Here is a 17,677-nt window from a genome sequence, read left to right on the forward strand (position 1 = left end):
AGCCTTCACAGGCAAGTGCTTAACTGCCAGGCCATCTCTCCATCCCTGCTTAGTTGGTTTTCAAAGGACAGGGTCTCACTGTAGCCCAGTCTGGCCTCAAACTCATGGTGATGCTCCTACCTCAGCCTATCAAGTGCTGGGGTTAACACACTTGGTGGGGGGAATCTGCATCTACCTGAGTGTAGTGGCACACACCTCTAATCCTAGCATTTGGATGACTGAAGCAGGCTGATTAACAAGAGTTTGAGGCCAGTTTAGACTTCATAATCTAGTCTTCCTGACTTGTAACAGCAGGCAGAGCCAAAGGGCAGGTTGCTGATCTTAGGTCTTATACCTGCAAAAGCCAAATGCAAGTAAGAGATAGTTTCATTCCACAGAATGAGGGTTATATGTGAGGTGCTGGGGCCTGAGGCTAGAAGGCTTCAAAAACATAATCTAATGGCAAAGGTAATTGACAAAACTAAAAGGAATTTCTTAAGGAGAGGGCACAATAGGGACCAAGCTATCCACCCTGCAAAAGTGAATCTTGTCCTCCAAGCAAAGGATTGAAGACACCTCCTCCAAGCCACTCTTCTTGGCTACACATCTATGGTGGTTTGATTCAGCTGTCCTCCATAAACTTAGGTGTTCTGAATGCTAGGTCCCCAGCTGATGGCAAGTTGGAAATTAAAGCCTCCTAGAGGCCGAATATTGTTGGAGGCGGGCTTATGGCTGTGATAACCAGCTTTCTCTTGCCAATGTTTGCTATTGTCTACCTGATATTGGCCAGGAAGTGATGTCCTCTCTCTGCTCATGCCATCGTTTTCCCCTGCCACCATGGAGGTTCCCCTCCAGTCCGTAAAACAAAATAAACCCTTTTTTCCTCACAAGCTGCACTTGGTCGGATGTGAATCTGACTTTCATGTTAGATAAGGATTCCCCATCAGCTGGGGAACCTAGCATCCAGAACACCTGTTTATGGGCAACACCTGACTCAAACCACTATTCTTTCCAAAATCATACTTGGGAGTTGGGTGTGGTGGCATACATACGCCTTTAATCCCAGTACTCAGGAGGCAGAGGTAGGAGGGTCACTGTGAGTTTGAGGCAACCCTGAGACTACAGAGTGCATTCTAAGTCAGCCTGGGCTAGAGTGAAACCCTACCTCAAACAAAACAAAACAAAATCATACTTGGCTATGGCTCATCTCCAGGGATGCATGGCTCAGAAGGAGCTTGTCCACAATCACACTTTAGTATTCCTGGGCCCATCTCCTGCAGAGGGAAGGCAGACACGAAAATGACCCCTCCTCAGCCTCTGTGCTAGGAACTAGAATTTCAGTCCTGGAAACTGAGAGAATCTGGGAGGAGGAAATGCTTCACATAAAGCCATTATGAGGCTCAGGTGGGAAGACAGGAACAGTTGCAAAAGGTGAGGCCCCCAAGGGACTGTGGGCTCTTAGGCTGATGCTGAGGCCAACAATGCAAAGGTGCACTGCCTGGCTACCCACATGCCCTCAAGCTTCTCATATACCTATGTCCTAAAACCCTGGACACTAGTTACAGGCCCTTAGCTCCTGGGGAAGCCCTCCACACCTTTGTCAAGACCTCACATTGGCTACCTCTGGGCCAGATAATGCTGGATGCCAGTGGTTCTGTGGACATGCCTGCTATGGTGGTGGGCAGGAAAAAAGCTTCAGTTACAATGTTGGTAGCAAGCCCGGCATGATGGCACACGCCTTTAATCCCAGCACTCGGGAGGCAGAGGTAGGAGGATTGCCATGAATTCGAGGCCATCCTGAGACTACATAGTGAGTTCTAGGTCAGCCTGGGCTAGAGTGAGACCCTACCTCGAAAAAAAAAAAACAAAAAAACAATGTTGTATAGCAGGGTGGCCATAGAGGAGCTGCTGCTTGCAGATCAGTGCAGATGCATTGAACACTTGTGTTAGGGGCACCTGCTTTACATATTGAGACAAGTGTTGCAATGACACCTGTCTAGAGCCAGCTCAATACTGTGTTTGCCAAATGTGACAGGAGTAAAACTACATGAATACCAAAGCTTGCCTTCTCAGAAAGCAATACATGAATATGTTCAGAGTTTGCAGCAGTGTTTGAGCAGGACTGTTCAGAGAAGAGTGTTGACCACAGGGCCGAGGATACTAACAGGGAAGGATGACTCTCCCATCAGTACAGCCCTGAACCCATGCCTCCCTCTAATCTGGAGACTCATAGTAGGAAATCTGGAAGCTGCTCCTCACCCCCTTCCCTGAGTGAAGAGTCTGGGCCATGTGGGAGAAGGGAAGGAGAAGCAACAAGCTGAGGAGAAATAAAAAAGACAGGAAAGGAGGATGGAGAGATGACTTGGTGGTTAATGCACTCACCTGCGAAGCCTAAAGACCCATGTTCGACTCTCTAGATCCCATGTAAGCCAGGTGCACAGTGAGGCAAGTGCAAGGTGGCACATGTCCACTAGGCATCTGGAGTTTGATCCAGGGTCTGAGGCCCTGGCATGCCAATTCTTCCTCTCTCTCTAAAATAAATAAATGATAGGAAGGAAGCACAGCCCCTCCCTCCAGGATAGAATCACAGTAAAATCTTTTTTTTTTTTTTTTTTTTCAAGGTAGGGTCTCACTCTATCCCAGGCTGACCTGGAATTATGTAACTCAGGGTGGCCTGGAACTTGTAGTGATGCTTCTACCTTTGCCTCCCAAGTACTGGGATTAAAGGTGTGTGCCGAGAGAGAAGAGAGACAGAGAGATAATGGGCACGCCAAGGCCTCCAGCCAGTGCAAACTAACTCCAGATACATGTGCCCATTGTGCATCTGACTTATGTAGGTCCTGAAGAATCGAACCTGGGTCCTTTGGCTTCACAGGCAAATGTCTTAACCACTAAGCCACCTAACCAGTCCCTTTTAAAAATATATATTATTTACTTATTTGAGACAACAGAGAGAAAGAAAAAGAGAGCCAGGCAAGGTGGTACACACCTTTAATCCCAGCACTTGAGAATCAGAGATAGGAGGATTGCTGTGAGTTTGAGGCCACCCTGAGACTACATAGTGAATTCAAGGTCAGCCTGAGCTAGAGCAAGACCCTACCTCGAAAAACCAAAAAAATAAAGGAGAGAGAATGTATAGGCACATTAGGACCTCTTACCTCTGAAAATGAACCCCAGTTGCTTGCACTACTTTGTGCATATGGCTTTACATAGGTACTGGGGAATTGAACCCAGGCTGTCAAGCTTTGTAGGCACACATCTTTAACTGCTGAGCCATCTCTCCACCCCATAGTAAATCTTGTTCTTTTTCTTTCTTTCTTTTTTTTTTTTTTTTGGTTTTTCAAGGTAGGGTTTCACTCTAGCCCAGGTGACACATGCCTTTAATCCAGCACTCAGGAGGCAGAGGTACGAGGATCGCCATGAGTTTGAGGCCACCCTGAGACTCCATAGTGAATTCCAGATCAGCCTGGGCTAGAGTGAGACTCTACCTCAAAAAAAAAAACAAAAAATAAAAATAAAAAATAAATAAAGGTGTGTGCCACCACGCCTGGCACAGTAAATCTTTTTTTTTAATCCTTTACAAATTCCAAATCATAGGAATTTTTATAGTAAAAACAACAACAAAACCATTTTCTTAATTGTTTTTTATTTACTTGAGAGAGACAAGAAGACAGAGAGAGAATGTATGGACACACCAGGGCCTCCTGCCACTGCAAATGAACTCCAGATGTATGCACCACTGTGTTCATAATGGCTTTATGTGGGTACTGGGGCATCAAACTGGGGCCATAAGACTTAGCAAGGAAGCACCTTTATTTAACTGCTGAGCCATCTCTCCAGCCCATAAAACATAATTTAATAAAATTCGTTTCCTGGCAAAATCCTACAGAACTGTTTCAGATGCCTCCATAGGCAGGTGTCAACCTGGTCTCATGGCCTGATCACTCGTAACTAGGAAGTGGGCTATGGAGAAACAGCAGGGAAACAGCCCAGTCCCCAGATGACTGCTAGGGTTGCCAATTTCCATGAAGAACAGTGCATCTTGGATGCAAGTTTTTGTGTCAAAAATTGTACCCCACCTGACCTAGTGCACACCTGTAATCCCAGCACCAAGGAGGTTGAGACAGGAAGATGGAGACCAGCCTCTTAAAAAGACCCTGTTTCTAAAAAAGTGTCACTCCAACACCTGCCTCCAACAAAGACAGAAGCACTGCTCACTGGAAGTGCCCAGTGGCATTGGACCCTCCTCCTCAGGGGGCTCTGTCTGCCCACTGAGAAGTACTCCGAATAGGTGATCCTAAAAATAGCAGTGGATCCTCACCTAGAGCTTAGAAGAGGAGGACTTGAAATCTACTAGTCGCTTGATGTCATTTGGGAAGGTCATCCAGCTCCCACCATCAACCACCAACACAATCCCTGAGACGTAGGAAGCCAGAGGGCTGGCCAGGTATAGCACGCTGTGGGCAATTTCCGTCTTGTTTCCCAGTCTCTGCAGGGGGCTCAAAAGAGCTTCTGTACTTGGACTGAAGTAAGGACCCCCTGGAATACAGCAGGAAGCCAGGCTCCAGTAATTCCCCATACCACAAGGCCTTTCGCCCTCCCTTAACCTCACTTGGAAAGAGTGGTGGCACTGTTAGTGTCACTGAGGCCCAGCAGAGCAAGAACTACTTAAGTCCAGTGACACAGAATCACCACAAGGGAACCCGAAACCCTGTGGAGAGGGAGAGTATGAGGACTTGCAGAGTGGGCCAAGCTGGACAAGACAGGAGGCTAACCTCTTGGAAAAAATTCTGAGTAACAGGAAAAGACTAGGTTTTTCAAGACTTGTCACAGCTATGGAAACTGTGATGGATGCCCATGCTGCCTGACAGACTCACCCAGTCGCTGTAACCCCTCAGTGCCGCTGATGGGGCCAGGGGCCAGACTGTTGACACGGATGTTCTGGGGACCCCACTCCACAGCCAAGTGTCGGGTCATAGCATCTGCATGGGAAAAAAGTGAGTAGGAGGGGATATCACAAGGCTGTTCTGCCTCTTAGGGTGGTACAGGCACCACTGAAGGCTGAAGGTCAAGGCTAGGCCCCATGCCATCCATAGCTGGGCTCAGGTTCATGTGGAGATTGTCAATCTTCAGGGACTATCAGGAAAGGGCAGGCCAGAGGGGTGCCCATACCCACAGCTGCCTTGGCAGCGCCTGCGTGAATTTGCAGCACCTGCCCTCGGACACTCAGGGTGGCAGTGATGTTCACAATCACCCCTCCATGGTCCTGCAACATACAAGGAACAGCAGTGAGCAGGCAGTCAGGGAAAGGGAGGTCCCCACCATATGGACACCTACCCGGAAGAACTTCTCATAGACCACACGAGACACATTGAAGGTGCCAATGGTGTCAATGTCAACCACAGTCTTGAAGGCATTGAAGGACAATGCACTGGCAGGGCACAGAAAGTTTCCAGCTGCACCTACAAAGCAGGAGACATTAAAGGCCTGGAAGGCAGGAAGCCAGGTCCTGACACTTTTTTATTGTTGTTCAGTGATAGTTTATTGGTCCCTTAGCATTGCATTATAATCTCCAGGGTAAATTCACATACACAAGTAAAACAATATAAAAATAAACTGAATGCTACTTTGACATATTTACTGAGTTAAGTAGTGTAATAAATACTATAAGCAAAAAGCTTCCATCATACAATTCGGTCTCACTGAAGTTACAGTAGTGTTTGTAAATATGACTTTTAAAATTTAAATTACAAATGTTAAAAGCATTGAAAACTAGTATAAAAGTGAACTTCAGCACCTAAGTGAGCTCTTCTTTCATTAGCATTTGACCACTGAACACTACGAGGAAGCCATTTCGCACCTACTTTCTGAGGTACAACTACCAGCAGCGGCCAGAACACTTCTGAGTTTACAAGCTTTGAGTTGAACTTTTCCCTTTTGAAAACCAACCAAAGCAACCTAGAACTTATTACTGTGCATAAGTTCTCCAAAATCCCAATAGAATTTAAGAGGGAACTTTTTTTTGCATGTTTGTGGGCACATATATATGTGCAGAAAACCATGCATGTAAGTATAGACCGGAGGTCAGTATTAGGTCTCTTCCTTTGTTGCTTCTCTGCCATGTTTTTATGAGATAGGTAGGGTCTCTCATTGAACCTGAGCTCACCAATTCAGTGAGACAAGTAGGCAGCAAATCCTAGAGTTCCTCCTGTCTTTACCTCCCTAGCACTGGGATTACAGGCACGTGCCACCATGCCCAGTATTTCCTGACATTTCTTGCTTCAGCATACATAAGACAGTTTAGAAATTGAACTTCAGGGCTGGAGAGATGGCTTAGCGGTTAAGCGCTTGCCTGTGAAGCCTAAGGACCCCGGTTCGAGGCTCGGTTCCCCAGGTCCCACGTTAGCCAGATGCACAAGGGGGCGCACGCGTCTGGAGTTCGTTTGCAGAGGCTGGAAGCCCTGGCGCGCCCATTCTCTCTCTCCCTCTATCTGTCTTTCTCTCTGTGTCGCTCTCAAATAAATAAATAAATAAAAATTTAAAAAAAAAAAGAAATTGAACTTCAGAGCCAGGCATGGTGGCAAACACCCTTAATCACAGCACTTGGGAGTCAGAGGTAGGATGATCACCCTGAGTTTGAGGTTGCCCAATGACTGCATAGTGAATTCCAGGTCAGCCTGAGCTAGAGTGAGACCCTACCTCGAAGGTCCTGACAGGAAGGGGGGAAAGGAAACCTATGTCCTGTGGGCAGTAAGTGTGGGGACTGCGGAGGTAGTCCAAGATGGATGAGGTAGGAAGCCAAGCACTGGAAAACTTTGTGATAGGAATGAGATATTATACTATCTCCCAAGAAATTGAAGTCCTAATCAGAGGTGCCTATGAATGTAACCTTAATTCCAGCACTCAGGAGACAGAGGCAAAACGAACAGAATGTTCAAGGCCTTCCCTGACTATATATCAAGTTCCAGGCCAGCCTGGGTTACATGAGGCCCTGTCTCAAAAATTAAAAAGAAGGCTGGGTGTGGTGGCACATGCCTTTAATCCCAGCACTTGGTAGGCAGAGATAGGATTGCTGTGAGTTCAAGACTACCCTGAGACTAAACAGTGAAATCCAGGTCAGCCTTGAGTAGAGTGAGACCTTACCTCAAAAAAAAAAAAAACCTACACAGAAGCAAACTGGGTACATATTTGCAGCTTCCTGAGAAAACTTTTTTTTTTTTTAAATTTTTATTTATTTATTTGAGAAATAGAGAAAGAGGGCTGGAGAGATGGCTAACGGGTAAGGCATTTGCCTGCAAAGCCAAAGGATCCTGGTTCAATACCCTGGGACCCACATAAGCCAGACACACAAGGGGCACATGCATCTGGACTTCATCTGCAGTGGCTGGAGGCCCTGGCGTGCTCATTTTCCGTCCCCCTTTCTCAAATAAATAAATAAATTAAATAAATAAAAGAATCTGTTTAAAATAAAAATTTATTGCTGAAGACGCCACATACTTGGGCTGCAAGGCCACTGAAAAATCCTTCTGTAACCGAGCTGATAACCTCCTCCATGTAGACCAGCTGACAGAAAGCTGCAAGAAGCCATTCTGCATGCAGTTCAATGGCAAAGAGAGAAATCACCAGGGAAGATACACAACAGTGGACACTGCAAGCCTTATATTTGGCCAGCCAGGCCAAATAAGCTACTGGGTGCAATAGTGGCACGTCTGTCATGGTAGAAACCAACTGCCCTCTAATTGGACTGGAGCCCACTCCATGGGAGGGAACACATCCCTGATACTGAAAACCCAAAACAGGGGTAGTCATAAACCCTAGGGGTATAATGTCTGCTGCTGTCTGGCTAAATGTATATACATCAAACTGCCCAGTAAGCACTTCTCTTAATGTTCATACCTATATATTAATGCTACTCTCACTTTTGGTTGAGAACCTTCTCTTTTCTGAGGGCAGTGACCTTGGGATGACTCAGAAGGCATCATGGTGCTGGGAAGAAGTGACAGGAGTGCTCAACACTATAATATCTCTATCACACTTTCCAAGGCTCGGGGTCTATTGCAGAAGAGGTGGCAGAAAGAATGTAAAAGCCAAAGGAAGGGTAGGACTCCTTACAACGTGATCCTTCAGACACAAAATGGCCTGGATATCCATGACCTCACAGTGCCTGACACTACCTACATAAGACCATCAGAATAGGAGGAAAAGATGATGACATCAAAATAAAAGAGACTGATTGAGAGGAGGAAGGGATATGATGGAGAATGGAGTTTCAAAGGGGAAAGTGAGGGGAGGGAGGGCATTACCATGGGATATTGTTTATAATCATGGAAGTTGTTAATAAAAAAAATAAAAAACAAAAAAAAAAACCAAGTAAAAATAAAAAACTTTCAAAATAAAAAGAAGGGCTGGAGAGATAGCTTAGTAAAGATGCTTGCCTACAAAGCCTAAGAACTCATGTTTGAATCTCCTGGTCCCATGTAAGCCAGTCACAGTGACGCAAGTGTGCAATGTCACACATGTGCACAATGGGACAAATACATCTGGAGTTCATTTGCAGAGGCTGATAGCCCTGGCATGCCCATTCTCTCTTTCAAATAAATTTTTAAAAAATTACAAAGAAACAATGAGGAAAAATAGGCCAGGCATGGTGACTCATGCCTTTAATCCCAGCACTTTGGAGGCAAAGGGAGGAGGATCGCTGTAAATTCAAGGCCAACCTGGGAGTACAGAGTAAGTTACAGGTCAGCTTGGGCTAGAGTAAAATCTCACCTTGAATCCCCCCCCCCCACACACACACTCAAAAAAATAAAATAAAGGATGGGCTGGAGAGAAGCTTAGCACTTAAGGCACTTGCCTGCAAAGCCAATGGACCCAGGTTTGATTCCCCAGTTCTTGTATAAGCCAGATGCACAAGGTGGCAAATGCATCTGGAGTACATTTTCAGTGGCTAGAGTCCCTGGCACACCTATTCTCTATCTGCTTTCTTTCTATATATCTCTCAAATAAATAAATAATTTTTTTTTTAAAGAAAAAGATGGGAGAATCTGGGCATAGTGGCACATTTCTTTAATCCCAGCATTTGGGAGGCAGAAGAGAATTATTGTGAGTTTAAGGCCAGCCTAGGCCTACAGAGTTAGTTCCAAGTCAGCCTGTGCTAGAATGAAACGTTACCTCGAAACCCCTCCCAAAAAATGGTGGAACAATTCTGGGAAGACAGCTCAGTGATTAAGAGGACTTGCTTGGAAAGCCTGCCCTCCTGGTTTTGATTCCCCAATACCCAGATGTGGTGTTTTGATTCAGGTGTCCCCATAAACTTAGATGTTATGAATGCTAGGTTCCCAGCTAATGGATATTTGGGAATTAATGCCTCCTGGAGGAGGTGTATTGTTGGGGGCGGGCTTATGGGTGTTATAGCCAGTTTCCCCATGCCAGTTTGGCACACCCTCCTGTTGCTATGGTCCACCTTACGTTGGCCGGGGGTGATGTCCACCCTCTGTTCATGCCATCGTTTTTCCCTACCATTGTGGAGCTTCCCCCAGAGCCTGTAAGCCAAAATAAACCTCTTTTTCCCAGGAGCTCCTCTTAGTTGAGTGATTTCTACCAGCAATGCGAACCAGACTGCAACACCAAGTAAAAGCCAGATGTGCAAACTGACACATATATCTGGAGAACATTTGAAGCAGCAAGAGGCCCTGGTGCACCCATATACTCTCCTCTTTCTTTCTGCTAACGTTTTTTGTTTTTTTTTTTTTTGAGGTAGGGTTTCACTCTGGTCCAGGCTGACCTGGAATTAACTATGTACTCTCAGGGTGGCCTCGAACTCACAATGATCCTCCTACTTCTGCCTCCTGAGTACTCGGATAAAAGGTGTGCACCACCATGCCCGGCACAAATAATTTTTAAAAGGGGGCTAGGGCTGGAGAGATGGCTTAGCAGTTAAGGCCTTTGCCTGCAAAACCAAAGGATACCGGTTCTATTCTCCAGGACCCATGTAAGCCAGATGCACAAGTGGGTGTGTGTGTCTGGAATTCATTTGCAGTGGCTGGAGGCCCTGGCGTGCCCATTCTTTCCCTCCCTCCCTCCCTCCCTCCCTCTGTCTCTCTCTCTCTGCCTCTTTTTCTCTCTCAAATGAATAAAATATATTTTAAAAGGAGGGCTGGGTAGATTGATCAGTGGTTAAAGGCACTAGACTACAAAGCCTGTCAGCCTAGGTTCAATTTCTTTCTATCTTTCTTTCTTTCTTTCTTTCTTTCTTTCTTTCTTTCTTTCTTTCTTTCTTTCTTTCTTTCTGTTTTTTGTTTGTTTGTTTGTTTGTTTTTGTTTTAGTTTTTTTGAGGTAAGCTTTCACTCTAGCTCAGGCTGACCTGGAATTCACTATGCAGTCTCAGGGCAGCCTTGAACTTACGGTGATCCTCCTACCTCTGCCTCCCAAGTGCTGGGATTACAGGCACTTGGCTCCAAGGTCCAATTTCTAAACTATCTATGTATACAGAAGCAAAAAGTGGTGTAGGCATCTGGTATTTGTTTGTAGCAACAAAAGACCTTGGGACACCCATAAATATACACACACAAACACACATGCAAATGAAAAAAAAAGTAAAAGGAAACATCTTTCTTATAAAGGTAAGATGAGGGGCTAGAAAGATGACTCAGCACTTAAGGCGTTTACTGACAAAGGATCCCAGTTTGATTCCCTAGGATCCATGTAAAGCCAGATGCACAAGGTGGCACATGTGTCTGGAGTCCGTGTGCAGTGGCTGGAGGCCCTGGAGCACCCATTCTCTCTCTCTCTCAAATAAATAAATACAAATTGAAAAAAATTATAAAAAGAGCAAGAGCAAGGACAGGCCATATAACGAATCTTTCCTCAGGTTAAGCGAGTGACAGCTGAACCAGGACAAGTACCTAGGCTCTCTGGCACATCCCTACTCTAAAACCACAGTTCTGAGACCTCTGAGCAGCACTGCCATGCCAACTTGCTAGAAGCCTCTGGCTTCGCCAACACTGACTCACAGTTAATGAGGATGTCAATTTTGTCAAACTCCTTCAGTGCCTGGTCCACAGCAGACATGACAGCTGGGGGAACTCGGACGTCCATACATAAAGGGAGGCACCGCCGGCCAGTAGTAGTGACCAGCTTCTTGGCAGCCTAGATACCAGACAGGAAGAGAGGTGGACAGCAGCCTTCAGAACTTTATGTAAAAGCACATCCAGATTCTACCTGGACCTCAACTTTGCTGCTGCATCCCACCCAGCTCTGGGGACACCCAACTTAAAAGTGGTCACTTCCTGAAGCCATGGTCCCTAGTGATGTGCTTTGGGAAGACATCTTACGATCTCTACCACTTGCCACCTGCCCCAGACCCTGCATCATCCTCTGGATCATCTTCTGTGAGCTGGTGAGGGAGCTCATGACCTTCATAATGCTGGTGAGCCCAAGTTCTCATGAGGCCACATTTCCTTCCAACATGGGGCCCTATGGGACCCCTAAAAAAGCAAGGTGTGGGGCTGGAGAGATGGTTTAATGGTTAAGGTGCTTGCCAACAAAGCCAAAGGATCCAGGTTCAATTCCCCAGTACCCATGTAAAGCCAGATGCACAAGGTAGCACATGCATCTGGAGTTCATTTATAGTGGCTAGAGGCCCTGGCACATCCATTCTCAATCTCTCTCTCAAATTAAAAAAAAAAAAAAAAAAGCAAGGGGTGAGCCAAGTGTGGTGACACACACCTTTTAATATCAGCACTTAGGAGGCAGAGATAGGAGGACTGCTATGAGTTCAAGGCCAGTCTGGGACTACAGAGTGGGTTTCAGTTCAGCCTGGGCTACAGTGGGATACTACCTTGAAAAAATAAAAGGAAAACTAAAAGCAAGGGGTGCCCTTGAGAGGGGCCCTTCTACTAAAGCCCCATATGTGAGAGGGAACATGCGGCCTCAGGACCCTCCATGCCCAGGCTTAAGATCCTCACAGTCTCGAAGATCCTCTCACCAAGGATACTCTTGGAAAGCTTCTACTGGCGATGACCGTGTGGCAGCCATGCCTGCAAAACCAAATAGGCCAGAGATATCAGTATGAGAGACATGCCCAGGTATTCCATGAGGAGTTTCCCTAAAGGCAAGCATCAAGGGCTGAAGTGTGGGTCTTAAAGGGCACAAGAACACAAGCAGGGCAAAGAGCTCTAAGGGACCTTGAGGAGCCATGATTGTCCACTCCTAGGTTTCTAGGCTGGGCCTATCTGTATATTACAGAAAGGCTACGGTGAAGTGTTGGTACCAGGCCCAGATACTTGTCCACAACTTGCTGGGTTCTCCCTCCCAGCCCCTTCCCTAGGACACTGAGGGAATGACAGAGAATCCATTTTGAGGCAGGGTACTTCCTGCCCCACCTCTTGACAAACTCAGACCCACAGTGCTGAACAGGTTCCAGGAAGCTAGGATAGATGTCCCATCTCATCCTCAGAAGGACCCTCAGCAGATAGCCTTGCCCTACTAAGAACCAAGACACATATACCCACCAGCTCTGGAGAAGAGCCCACCTGAAGCCATGAGTCCCAAAGTCTCGTCCTGTGGGACTCACTTCCTGTTGTGAAAAGAGGCATACTGGGGGAAATTGGGGAGGGTTCTTCTACCTCTATTTCAGCCTAGCTGAGATCTATGGGCTTTGGTGGCAAGTTGTTGACCAACCTGAGGCCATAGAACCTGTGTCCCAAGAGACACTGTTCTCTGTAGCAGACACACAGCCTCACTCAGATACCACCCCCAGGTCCTGCCTCCCACACAAGGGCAGACCTTGACCACTCCCAAAGGCCTAGCAGGGTCCAGACATGGGAAAGCAAGGGTCCCAGAGCAGTGCATACCGCATGAAAATCTCAGCAATCCGGAAGCCAATTCCAGATCCACCACCAGTGATAAAGGCCACTTTGTCCCTGGGAAAAAGGAAAACAGAGGATATTTAAAGGATCACTGTTGGGCCTGGAGAGATGACTCAGCAATTAAAAGTGCTTGCTAATGAAGCTGCTGGCCCAGGTTCAATTCCCCAGCCATCACACCGCATAAAGCCAGACAAGCTTTCAATGATAGTGGCAAGAGACCCTGGCATACCCATATATACAGACACATCCAAATAAATAATTTTTTTAAAAAAAAACATCAATGTTGGGCTGGAGAGATGGCTTAGCAATTAAGGTGCTTGCCTGCAAAGCCAAAGGACCCAGGTTTGATTCCTCAGGACTCATGTAAGCCAGATGCACAAGATGGTACACATATCTGGAGTTTGTTTACAGCCACTGGAGGGAGACCCTAGCACATGCATTCTTTCTTTCTCTACCTGTCCTCCTCTCTGAATAAATAAATAAAAATACTTTCAAAAACATTAATTTTTTTTTTTTAAAAGGTCAGTTTTGGGCTGGGAAAATGGCTCAGCAGTTAAAGGTGCTTACATGTAAAGCCTGCCGACTGGGTTCAATTCCCAGTACCCATATAAAGCCTGGAGCACAAAATGACACATGCATCTGGAGTTCATCTGCAAGGGCAAGAGGCCTTGCCATGCCTGTTTTCATTCTCTCACTCTCCTCTCTCTCTCTCCCCATCTTTTTCTCAAATAAATCAATAATGATAATGTGTGTGTATGTTTTCTGAGGTAGGGTCTCACTCTAGCTCAAGCTGACTTAGAATTCACTATGCAGTCTCAGGGTGGTCTCAAATTCACAGCAATCCTCCTAATCTCTACCTCCCGAGTGCTATGATTAAAGATGCACATCTAGCTATTGTTTCATTCTTTTTTTATGATCTTTTGTTGTTGTTTTTATTTTTGTTTATTTATTTGAGAGCAACAGGGACAGAGAGAAGCAGAGAGAGAAAGAGAGAGAGAATGGGCGTGCCAGGGCCTCCAGCCACTGCAAATGAACTCCAGACGTGTGCACCCCCTTGTGCATCTGGCTAACGTGGGTTCTGGGGAATTGAGCCTCAAACCGGGGGGGGGTGGGTGTCCTTAGGCTTCACAGGCAAGCATTTAACAGCTTAACAGCTAAGCCATCTCTCCAGCCTTTTTTTTTTTGGTTTTTCGAGGTAGAGTCTTGCTCTAGCCCAGGCTGACCTGGAATTCACTATGGAGTCTCAGGGTGGCCTTGAACTCATGGCGATCCTCCTACCTCTGCCTTTGAGTGCCAGGATTAAAGGTGTGTGCCACCACACCCAGCTTTTTTTTTTTTTTTTTTTGAGAAAGAGAGAGAATAGCATGCCAGGGCCATAGAACTCCAGACACCTCTGCCACCTAGTGGGCAAGTGAGACTTTGTGCTTGCCTCACCTTTGTGCATCTGGCTTATGTGGGATCTAGAAAATCGAACATGGGACCTTAGGTTTCCCAGGCAAATGCCTTAACCACTAAGCCATCTCTCCAGCCTAAATAATATGTTTTTGTTTTGTTGTTGTTTGTTTTTGGTTTTTCAAGGTAGAGTTTCACTCTATCCCAGGCTGACCTGGAATTCACTCTGTAGTCTCAGGGTGGCCTTGAACTCACGGCGACCCTCCTACCTCTACCTCTCAAGTGCCAGGTACTGTGGTGCCTGCTTGTAATCCTGAAACTGAGCTATGACTCATGAGAGTTACTAGCTACCTAGTCTAGCCAAATTAGTGAGTTCCAGGTTCAGGAACAGAGACCCAATCTTAAACGAGACAGGGCTAGAGAGATGGTTTGGTAGTTACGGCGCTTGACTGCAAAACTAAAGGAACCAGGTTTGACTCCCCAAGACCTACTAAACCAGATACAGAAAGTGGTACATGTGTCTCCAGTTCTTTTGCAGTGGCTGGAGGCCCTGGTGTGTCCATTCTCTTTCTCTACTCCTCTCATAAAGACATGCACCCATTCTCTTCCTCTTTCTCTCTCTCAGAAAGAAAAAAGAAAGGAAAGGAAAGAGATTGAGAAAACACTCAACACTGACCTCTGGCCTTCACAGGCATGCACATGCCTTTAATCCCAGCACTCCAGAGGCTGAGGACCACTGTGAGTTCGAGGCCAACCTGAGCCTACATAATGAATTACAGGTTGAAGGATTTATGAATCACTGATCTCACTGGAAAATTCTTTTTTAAAAAAATATGTCGTAGTGACTCATACCTTTATTATATTTTATTTTTGGTTTGTCAAGGTAGGGTTTCACTCTAACTCAAGCTGACCTGGAATTCACTATGTAGTCTCAGAGTGGCCTTGACCTCATGGCAGTCCTCCTACCTCTGCCTCCCCAGTGCTGGGATTAAAGGCATGTGCCACCATGTCCAGCTTTTCTCTCTTGTATTCCCCACATTGCCCTAGTCAATCCCAAATTCTAACACAGGTCAACCTGGGCTAGGATGGTAATCCATGCCTTTAATCCCAGCACTGGGGAGGCAGAGGTAGGAGGATCACCATGAGGTCAAGACCAGCCTGAAATGACATAATGAATTCTAGGTCAGCCTGTGCTAGAATGAGACCCTACCTCAAAAAACCACCAATAAATTAACAAATCCGTATTTACTGAAGGGCAGCAGTTAAGTAGCCTTTGATCCTCATAAACTTTCACCTAATGTGATGTGACTTTGGCCCCAAAAGCTTCTAACCTGTGTGTCTGTGCAATAATATGCATCCTGCAGAGAATGGAAACCAAGCCCTTGGACACTGCTGTGCTACAACTCGGGACATAAAATTACAATCTTTTTTATTTATTTATTTATTTATTTATTTATTTATTTATTTATTTATTTATTTATTAGAGACAGAGAAGGGAAGAGAGAGAGTGAGAATGGACACACCAGGGCCTCCAGCCACTGAAAATGAACTCTAGATGCATGCTCCACCATGTGAATCTGGCTTACATGGGACCTAGAAAATCCAACCTGGGTTCGTAGGCTTCACAGGCAAGTGCCTTAACCATCTCTCCAGCCCAAAATTACAATCTTTAAGAACCTGTTGTTCTTAGGCTTTCTGGATCTTCAGGGCAAAAGGTTTTTTTCAGCTAAGAGTGGTGACGCATGCCTTTAATGCCAGCACTTGGGAGGAAGAGGTAGGTGGATAGCCATGAGTTCGAGGCCACCCTGAGACTACATACTAAATTCCAGGGCAGCCTGGACTGGAGCGAAACCCTACCTCGAAAAACTAAAACTAAAACCATTAAAAAAAAAAAAAAAAACTTTTACCTTAAAAGAAAAAAAAAACTTATTTTTTGAGGTAGGGTTTCGCTCTAGTCCAGGCTGACCTCGAAGGGGTAAAAAAATTTTAACCTAAACCTCTGTGCAGAAAGTTATCAAGAGAAAGACGTTTTCAAATCAGAAAGGCTTCCCTCCCAGTTCATCCCACTCTCCAAGAACCTCAAGCCTGCAAGTCCAAGAAACTTCAGGTCTAGGATCGCTCACGAGCATTACTCCAGAGCGGCTCCCAGGTACTGTCACATCCTGCAAGACCCCTGCGCTCCGCCCCGCGACCGCTCCCCGGGACCCGGCTCGAGCTCACTGTAGGAGATCCGGGCAGAAAAGGTGACGGTACTCAGGAAGACAGTCGTCCTCCGCGACGTCGGGCGGCGGCTGGGCCATGACGCTCGGTGCGGGCTTGAGCTGGCCGGGACAGTACGAAGCTTCGAGGTCGAGGAAGCAGCCTCAAGCTCGGCGAGAGCCTAGCTCCGCCCAGACGACCCCGACAGCAGTCGGGCCAGGCGGACGCCGCTCCCGCCCACCGCGGCGCACGGCCTGCTGGGACCGGCCGCCAGGAGGCGGGGCGGGCGCGGGCTGAGCGGGCGCGGGCGCAGGCTGAGCGGGCGCGGGCGCAGGCTGAGCGGGCGCGGGCGCAGGCTGAGCGGGCGCGGGCGCAGGCTGAGCGGGCGCGGGCGCAGGCTGAGCGGGCGCGGGCGCAGGCTGAGCGGGCGCGGGCGCAGGCTGAGCGGGCGCGGGCGCAGTGCGGCTGGGAGGCGGGTTTAACGCTGTGGCGGCTTGGAATTGCAAGTCAGTCGTTGTGCAGCACCACGGCGGACACGCCAGGTCCGATCCGCGGACTCAGGCTGCGCTAGTGGGTCGGCCTCCCAGGTGTGGAAGCTGTGGCAATGCATGAGCACGACCCTGTCTCCCGGACACGCCTTCCCCGTGCTCAGAAACCCTGGAGAGCAAAGCCCAGATGGGCCTCTGGCGCTGCCAGCTCTGACGCAGATCCCGGGGAGACCGCCTCTGTGGCCAGCAAGGGTCACAGCACCTAGCCCTCCTGAGGCCAGTGCCGGGAACCCAGGGCTGCGTTCCGTCAACGAAAAGTTAAAAAGTTTCTGGGTGTGGTGGCGCACTCCTTTAATCCCAGCACTCGGAAGGCAGAGGTGGGAGGATCACCATGAGTTCCAGGCCACCCTGAGACTCCTACCGCGAAAAACCAAAACCAAAAACAAACAAACAAAAAAAAAAAAATTAAAAAGTCGAGAGGCTGGAGGGATGGCTCAGCAGTTAAAGGTACTTTCTGGAAATGTCAAAAAAGGTGGCTGAGGGCTGGAGAGATGGCTTAGCGGTTAAACGCTTGCCTGTAAAGCCTAAGGACCCCGGTTCGAGGCTCGATTCTCTAGTACCCACGTTAGCCAGATGCACAAGGGGGCGCACGTGTCTGGAGTTTGTTTGCAGTGGCTGGAAGCCCTGGCGCGCCCACTCTCCTCTCTCTCTCTCTCTTTGCCTCTTTCTCTGTCTGTCGCTCTCAAATA

General features: G+C 47.3%; 1 protein-coding gene across 1 annotated transcript; it reads right to left on the minus strand.

Annotated features, from left to right (window-relative positions):
• Positions 1-3,728: 3,728 nt before the first annotated feature.
• On the minus strand, positions 3,729-16,673 carry Decr2 (2,4-dienoyl-CoA reductase 2). The gene is made up of 8 exons (XM_004652118.2): positions 16,462-16,673; positions 12,835-12,903; positions 11,967-12,018; positions 10,993-11,128; positions 5,317-5,441; positions 5,152-5,245; positions 4,857-4,961; positions 3,729-4,518 (listed from the first exon to the last, which is right to left on the minus strand). The coding sequence occupies exons 1-8, from the start codon at positions 16,539-16,541 to the stop codon at positions 4,301-4,303; spliced, it is 879 nt and encodes a 292-aa protein (XP_004652175.1). The 5' UTR covers positions 16,542-16,673; the 3' UTR covers positions 3,729-4,300.
• Between the last annotated feature and the right edge of the window lie 1,004 nt (positions 16,674-17,677).

Source organism: Jaculus jaculus, chromosome 11 (genome assembly GCF_020740685.1).
Source record: "Jaculus jaculus isolate mJacJac1 chromosome 11, mJacJac1.mat.Y.cur, whole genome shotgun sequence".
NCBI classification, from domain to species: Eukaryota; Metazoa; Chordata; class Mammalia; order Rodentia; family Dipodidae; genus Jaculus; species Jaculus jaculus.

What these genes read in the sequence shown, in the direction of transcription:
- Decr2 (XM_004652118.2), bottom strand. Translation starts at nt 16,541, where the DNA reads ATGGCCCAGCCGCCGCCCGACGTCGCGGAGGACGACTGTCTTCCTGAG. An exon ending in ATTGCTGAGATTTTCATGCG is followed by an intron (nt 12,019 to 12,834) that starts GTATGCACTGCT and finishes TTGGTTTTGCAG; the next exon opens with GCATGGCTGCCACACGGTCA. An exon ending in AATTGACATCCTCATTAACT is followed by an intron (nt 5,442 to 10,992) that starts GTGAGTCAGTGT and finishes CCTGCTTTGTAG; the next exon opens with GTGCAGCTGGAAACTTTCTG.